The sequence below is a fragment of the Caenorhabditis briggsae genome, assembly GCF_000004555.2.
Source record: "Caenorhabditis briggsae complete genome, chrIII, whole genome shotgun sequence".
Classification (NCBI taxonomy): Eukaryota; Metazoa; Nematoda; class Chromadorea; order Rhabditida; family Rhabditidae; genus Caenorhabditis; species Caenorhabditis briggsae.
The window spans coordinates 10,375,414-10,383,752 of record NC_013490.2 but is presented as its reverse complement, the minus strand read 5'-3'; the positions used below and the strand labels follow the sequence as shown (position 1 = coordinate 10,383,752).

The following is an 8,339-nucleotide window of genomic DNA, read 5'->3' as shown; positions in this document are numbered from 1 at the left end:
CCCCAAACTTTGGCAAAATGTTTCCTATAGTTTTCTCCAGTTTTCCCCAAAGTTTCAGCCAGATTGGAACACTCTCCGAGTTTTCGCGGAGTTTTTTTCCTTTTTTGCCGACTCCCTGAATAACCCCATAAGGAAATCAAATCAATTTGCTGAAACTTCGAAAATGCTGAAGTTCTAGCTAAAATTCAGACGGAGTTCCAGAAATAAAATTTTGAAATCGAAGATAAAATAAAAAAAGGTTTCTTCGTCGTACGGTATGATGCATCAATAGTGTGCTGTGTCGATTGTTGACAATCGACAAAAATCGTCAAAATCGGTGTCGATTTCGTCGACTCGATCAAAAATCGACATTTAAAAAGTCGACAGAAAATCGACTTTTCAAATGCTGATGAAAGTGAAAATCGACAGAAGTCGATTTTTGTCGATTTTGAATCGACTCAAAATCGACACGATTTTCGATACTGACTCTGTTGTATTTTCTAGGTTATTTTGAAGTGGTGCCCTAACTTTTGCAAATTTGGTTTTCTAGGCCACCACTTCAAAATGACCTAAAAATGTCCTAACATGACTCTGTTGTGTTTTTAGGCCATTTTGACATGGTGGCCTCACTTTTGCAAGTTGAGTTTTCTAGGCCTTTTCTGGGCCTAAAAAATGGTCAAATATTCACCTGGTATGTTTTAGGTCATTTCAAAGCGGTGCAAGTTGAGTTTTCTAGGCCACCACGAGGTCAACTGAAATCCGGAAAAGTTCGTCGACTTTTTTTTTTCGATTTTTCGTCGACTTTTGTCAATTTTTTGTCGATTTTTAGTCGACGCAAAATCGACAAAAATTGACAACGAAAAGTTCGATTTTCATCGACAAATAGCCTTGTCGAATTATTGAATGTCGATTGTGTCGATTTCAAAGTCGACAAAAAAATCGTCGATTTTCGAGTCGACTCGCCACTCTATGCATCATACCGTAAGACATCATGATACAAAGTCCGCAGTTTCTTGATTCTCAGAAATCAAAAATTTCAAGTATTCAACCTAATAATTCCATCGTCATTTCAGGAAATCTACTTACTAAACAAAACAAATCTATCAAAAATGTCTAACTAATCATAAATCATTTGATGGCCTGAGAGTTTTTTCTTCATTGTTTTCGAAACTTTTCTTGATTTCTGGTCGCTGTAATTCCCTTTTCTCATGGTGAACATACACAAAAATGGCTTAAAATATGTTAAGTGAAGTCATTATTTAGTGTACCAACAAAAATAAGAAAAAGTTTTCGGCGAAAAAAAAAGACACATGACATAAAAACGTCTCTCGCTTATGAAATATTCTATGAGAGAGAAAGAAAGCGAGCTGATAAGTGATGTTGACGCCAAGAAGACCGGAAAAGAGAAAAAGGTGCGAAAAACAGAAAAAAAAACGACGACGACGACGACTACTTATTTTCGAAGCGGATGAAGAATCGTTTTTTTTTCTTTCTGGGCCAGAAGACACGAAGAGGTGAGCCGATTAGTGTGAGGAGGAGGCAGAAAAAAGAAGAAGATGTTCGATTCTTCTTTTCTTTTTCAGAATATTATTCCCTTCGTTCTCTGTGACTTCGTGTTGAAAGAGAAGAAGAAGAAGACGTGAAAACAATAATACGGATGTTTTTTTTTCGAGGAGAATCGGAAAAAGATATATACTAGAAATTATTGTATTAGGCGAAAAACATGAATATTTATAAAGAATTAAACGATTTTTTGTCGGGGGGATTACTGTATTTCGTATTTACTAGATAGAGGCCAAAAATGAAAAGTCATGAAGTTCTAGGATGCAGAATCGGGCATTTCAGAAGTGTTGAAAATACAGTATCTTCAGAAACTTGAAATTTTTCCAAATTAACAAAAAATTCAGTAATTCCAGAAATTGGAACTTTAGAAATAAATAAATTCAGAAAATCGGAAAATCGAATGTTCCGAAATTCAGAATTTATAAAATTCAGACAATAGGAAATTCAGAAATCCCAGAATCTCAGAATTTCAGAAAGTCAGAAATTCGAGAATTCAGGAATTCGGAAATTCGAAAAATCGGAAATTCAGAACTTCGGAATTTCTAAAATTCAGATAATCGAAAATTCCGAAATTCAAAAAATCAGAACTTCAGAGTTTCAGAATATCTGAATTTCAGAAAAAACGGAAAATCAGTCATTCAGATATTCCAAATTTCCAAAAATTGGAAATTCGCAAACCCAGTAATCTAAAAATTCCATAAAACTGGAAATTCAAAAAATTGAAGAATAGAAAATTCAGAAATTCAGAAATCCAGAGAATTGGAAATTTAGACATTCAGTAATTCGAAAATGCAGAAATTCGGAAGTTTGGAAATTCAGAATCTCTTCAATTTAGAATTAGCATATAGAAATTAGTATATAGAAAATGGGAAAATCAGTAACCCTGCATTCCAGGAGTCAAAGATTTCAGAAGTCTTGGAATCTAGAAATTCTTAAATTCAGAAATTCAGAAAGTTGAATCTGATTAAACACTTTATAGAAGAGAACGGAACTTCTATCTTCATTCTCTTTCTCATGATATACCAAAAAAAATTTTGTATTTTTCATAAACGCACGTTTTCGAATGCGCATGGATATAAACCCGGCAGAGATAGATAGAAAATCAGACAGGCGCAGAGAAAGAGAGCAGATAGTGATGTGATATCTTATCATCACATAATTATTTGTTTCTCTCGTAGTTCTCTCTTATTTTTTCTTATTTTCTTTCAATTTTATACTACGATTTTTCTCCATTTTCCTTTAATTTATTACCACCCAATTAACGTAAATTACCCTTTTCAATTACCTAACAACTTAAAAACTAGGAAAAATCTTCTATGTTGTAATCTGATATTTGACACAAATAGAGAAAAATGACACGTGGAAAAAGAATATAAAGCGAGTTTGAAACCTAAAAGAAAACTGTGTGATTTTTCGGAAAAAAGTATGGAAAGAGTGAAGAGACGCAGAGAAAAAGAAAAAAGTTCGTCGGTAAAATATGTTGCATTTTTCTATATTTACTTTTAGGCCAACACACTCGAATTTCCGTGCTCTTTTTTGATGTCAAAGTTCAATTTACTTTGGCTACTTTAGGAACAAAGATTAGAGATTACAGTATCACTCTATTACACAAACTTGAAAAAAAAGACATTTTGAATATGCGCGCCAGTGAAACTTGTGTTTTTTAGAATTTCATGAGTTGATTCGGAAAGTGAGAAATCGAGTAATTCGATAATTTCAAGAAATAGCCAAAAAACGAAATTGGAAAATTGAGGAAAACTAAAAATTAAGAACCTTCAAAAATATTAAAGAGATTGGGAAATTAGAAAATTCAAAAATTCAAAATCCAGGATTCAGAAAAACGAATTTGTTTAAAATTCCGAAATATAGACATTCGAAAACCTAGAAACTTCAGAAATTCATAATTTCGGACTTTCAATAGTTGAAAAATTCAGGAAATCAAAAATTCAGAGAAAGATAATTGAGAAACTCAACAATTAGAAATATTAGACATTTTGAAAATTGGTATATTTAGGAATATATAAATTTCAGAAATTCAAAAAATTCAAAAGCTCAGAAGTTGAAAAATTTTCTAATTTAGCAATTCAGAAACTCGGAAATTTAGAAAATTAGAAAACGAGAATGTGGAAGTTCAGAAGTTTGGAAATTAGGAAATTAGGAGATTCAAAAAATCGAAATTCGGAAAGTCAGAAACTTTAGGAAACTAGAACTACAGAAATTTGGAATTTCAAAAATTCAGGAGTTCGATAGTTCAAAAATTTAGAAGTCAAATTCCAAAAGTTAGAAAATCAGAAGTTCTCGATTTCCGCATTTTTTTTTGAAAAACATAGTTGTATCAATAGAGCTTTTTTGCTAAAACAATTTTCCTGAGGTTTTCGGGAAATCCTATCAAGTTTATGGCGATATAAATAACTGATAATCTTCATTTATATGTACGAATATCTGACATTTCAAGAATTGAAAGAAGCCTTAAAAGAAGAGGATTATCTCTGTTTTTTGTATAGATTTATTTATCTTATTTTTTGAGAAATCCCATTTAAAAATAGAAATTGGGCACAAACTATATAGAAAAACGCTTTAGAACGTGCGCTCTATAGACAAAATGTTTTGATCTATTTTTTGGGAATTTTATTTTCAAACAATTTTGATTGTCTTTTTTAACAGAACACGCAATACATGTCAGACGGCATGAGAAAAACGAATCGACACATAAAAACAGACAGAAAATAGATGTTTCGTTTTCTCGCTCTGAAAAAATTAGAGATCAGGTAAAGTGAGGAGAGTAGGTTAAAGAAAAAAAGAAAAATTGAGAAATGAATGCAAAAAAAACACGGGAAAAGGAGCGAACAAAAATGAAATGAGGAATCGATAAACAAGAAAAAAAAGAGGAGAAATCATTGAGAGTGAGAGAGGTGCTTTTTCATTTGGTCCCATTTGTGGTAATAGAGAGAGGGAGAGAGACGCAGAGAAAAAATTGAGAAAAGATGAGCAATAGGAGTAGCAGAGCAATTGTAGATACTTGCAGGGTTAAAAGTGGGAAAATATAATTCATTAAGTCTCTTATTCTTCGGTTCCGAGATTTCAAGGTTTCTGATTTCGAGATTCTGAATTTATGAAATTTTGAATATGTTATTTTTGAAATATCGGAAATACAAGACCTCGAAGATACATAATTTCTGAATTTTTTATTTTTCTGGCATTCTAAGATTCAGAAATTCTTCAAAATTTGTAACTTTCGAGTTTTTGATGTACTGTTTTCGAAAATAATTCTGGAATTGTAATCTTCTGAAGTTTCCGAATTTTTGAGTTTCTTAAGTTATAAAATTTCGAAGATTCCTGAATAATTTCATTTCAAAATATCAAACATTTAGACTTTCGGAATTTCAAAATTTCTGAATTTCTGAATTTCTAAAACCGAATTATAATTCAATCTACGAAAATTTCTGAATTTTTGAAACGAAAATTCGAACACATCAGTTTTCCGAACTTTGTGTCTAAATTCTAACTTTCTGTTGTTAAATTTGAAATTTCGAAATTTATTTTTTTTTCTTTTGAGAATTCTCAAATCTACTTTTTCTATTCTAAAATTCTCGACAGATCACTTTTAATAATCAATTATTCAGGCTTCCTCATCTCACTATCAGTTGATATTATCAAATATTCTAACAGGAACTAAACAAAAGTTTTTCTTTCAAAAATACTTTTGTGGTTTCTTTACATATTTCATAGTCTACGACAGATGAAAATAGAAACTAGAAAAACTATGAAAAATGACATTTGCATTTCTCTTTTTAAATCTGGAACTGGTGTGAGATTAGTTCCGTGTCAACTGATAGGGTTAGAAGGAAGGGGACAAATTGAGAGATTCGAATTTTGGGAATTCAAAAATTCTCGCCATATTTTTTGGCCTTATGTGCTGTAAAATTTGATTGTACCTCTTTTAGTTTAAAAAAAACCAACTTCGAATGTCTAAAAATGAGGAGTGAAGTTGATAACTTCAAATTCAAAATTATGAAAATTTAGAATTTTTAAAACAAATTTTAAAATTTGAATTTACACTCCAGACATATATAATCTCATTAATCAAAATATAAAATCCAAATTCGAAGTTTCCAAATTTAGAAAATGCTCATTATGACCTCAAACTTTCCTTCGCTTCATTTCATAATTTGTACTCTTGTGACGTAAATGATAATCCTAAAAATTCCTTTTTGGTTGTTTTTTCTTTTTGATGAGTTTAAAAAAAATATATAATCAAGAAGGGATCTGCCATGACATTTCACTTTTAGAATCTCAGAATCTGTAATTTTCAGAACCTCAGGATTTTAGAATCTCGAAATCTCAAAAATTCGAAATTCAGGAATGTCGGAAGCTCGGAATCTCGAAATATTAGAATCTGCAGACTCTGAATTTCAGAACTTCAAAGTCTTGGAATTTTACACTTCGAATCTGAGAATGTCCGCATTTCGAACTCTCGGCATCTAGGAATCTCAAAACCTCGAAATCTCTGAATCTATGTATCGATGAATCTTAGAGTCTTAAAACCGCAAAACCTCACTATCAGAATTGAATCTTGAACCCTTTGATTTTTAGAATTCTGGATTTCTCAAACCTTGTAATCTAAAATGCGAACCCGAAAAAAACAAGTTCCTACCTTTATCCGCTACGAAATACTTGAGTAGAAAAAGTGAATCAATCACCACGAAAAAATGTTTCGGAGAAGAACAAAGAAATGAAAATAATGAGAAAAAAGAGAGCCAGAATTTATTGGGACAGCTGTCATCTCGAAACGAACGAAACATGGTTAATTATCTCTTTTTCTCTGAGTCAAAAGTGATTCGTTTGTTTGTTAGGGCGCGGTTTTTCAACAAAAAAGCGAAAGAGATGAGGAAGTTTTTGAGAGATAAAAGAGATAAAAGGGATTGTCTTGAGAGCTTTGGAACATCAAATAAAGGTGTCAAAAAGGGAAAGAAAAATGAATGAGTGGGTTTGGTAAACAGACCAAAACACAATGGGGTCAACAGATCGGACAGATTCCTTTTGATTTTTTTGATGGGAAAGTAGGATTTTTTGAACCTAGAAAATTCCGTGAAACCTCTAAAATGTGGAAGGACTCCCAAACTGTTTAAGCTCAATTATCAATTATGTTTAAGCTCAACTGTTTGATATCTTTGACAGGAATCGTGATAACTGAGTTCAAAGTTACAGTACCTATCTATTGCAGGTAATGGGAGATTCTGAAAACCCAATTACAAACCTTCAAAGAATCAGTTTTAATTGAACACTAACTCTAGATTTTATTTGATTTTGGGGTTTCAAGACTTCAAAGATAATTCAACAATTTTTAACTTCCAAGTATTTTCAGAATTCTAGAAACAAGTTAAACAAAAGGGAAATGTTTTCAATCAATTTTTTCCAAAATTTTGAAATCTCAAATTTTGAAAAATTCATAATTTTAAAATTTCGAAATAATTTCGAAAAAACCCAACACTTAAAAAGTCTGAAAGATCCCAAAATTTCATGAAAATTACTGACTTTGATTTTTGGAATATCTCCGAATCAAAGATCAGTTTTGATTTTTATTTTTGGAGAGCAATGAAGTGTCGGAAAGGATTTATTTGATCAGTGAGAAATGATAAAATTACTGATCTTTGTTTTGGTGATGTTTAGAAATAATAGGTTTTTTTTTAATTTTTGATTTTCGATTCTAAATTATTTTTACGAATCCGCAATTCCGACACCGGGAAAAATGAACAAAAACTTCTAAAATTTCGAATTTTCAGATCCATAAAAAATGGACGGTTATCATTTTCTAGGCCTCGATTTGAGTACACAGCAGGTAACATTTTTTGAATTTTTTTGTTGACAACGTCTTTTGAATGTTCAGCTTAAAGCAATAATTATCGATCAAGATGGAAAACCCGTACACACTGAATTTATTCCATTCAATAATTACAGCGAAAAATATGGGTAAGTTTTGGGATTTTTGAACATTTAGATTTTGAAACTCAAATGGGAGTTGAACGAATTTCATTTACCGTAAACGCTGTATTAGAACATTTCTTTTAATAGAAGGGCCCTCTAATAGAAAGGCCGCTGTAGTAGAAGGGTCCACGGAAGGTACCTTGGAACAATAGAAAAGCCGGCCCTTCTAATACAGGTTCCTACACAGTTAGATTACTTTTCCAGGACCAAAGACGGCGTCTTAAAAAACGGACAAGTGATAACTAGTCCAGTGAAAATGTGGCTGGAAGCTATTGATGATTTATTTGAAGAATTACGAAAAAATGGATGGTTGAAACAGTTAAAAGGAATATCAGGATGTGCCCAACAACATGGGACAGTCTATTGGAAAAAAGAGGCGGAGCTTATATTGAACAATTTGGAATCAGAGAAAAGCCTGAGGGAACAGTTGGAGGTAGGTCAGATTCAAGATATGGAAAAAAAGACAGAATTCTTAAAAACAGCAATAATGATATCCGCATCTTGTTTTCATTAATCTGTTTTTCAGGGAACATTCCCTTATAAAATATTAAAAAGCCAATCAAAAAAGGCTTCATGACCACATTTTGCAGAATTGTTTTTCTGTCGAAAACAGTCCGGTATGGATGGATTCAAGCACGGAAAAACAGTGTCAGGAAATGGAAAATTTCGTCGGTGGAGATATGAAAATGTCTGAAATCACTGGATCCCGAGCACATCATCGATTCAGTGGAGCTCAGATTAAAAAGATTGTGGAGGATGGAAAAGGCACTTGGAAAATCACAGAGGTTTGGATTTGAGGGGGGGGGGGGGGG

General features: G+C 32.2%; 1 protein-coding gene across 1 annotated transcript in view; it reads left to right on the top strand.

The window, feature by feature from the left end:
- Positions 1 to 7,336: 7,336 nt before the first annotated feature.
- CBG06848 overlaps positions 7,337 to 8,339 on the top strand; it is a gene marked incomplete at both ends in the record, with an annotated part of 3,947 nt that continues 2,944 nt past the window's right edge. Inside the window, 4 exons of the mRNA XM_002642397.2 lie at positions 7,337 to 7,381; positions 7,430 to 7,512; positions 7,732 to 7,960; positions 8,118 to 8,312. Coding sequence (XP_002642443.2) covers positions 7,337 to 7,381; positions 7,430 to 7,512; positions 7,732 to 7,960; positions 8,118 to 8,312 — 552 coding nt within the window. The remainder of the gene's footprint in view (positions 7,382 to 7,429; positions 7,513 to 7,731; positions 7,961 to 8,117; positions 8,313 to 8,339) is intronic.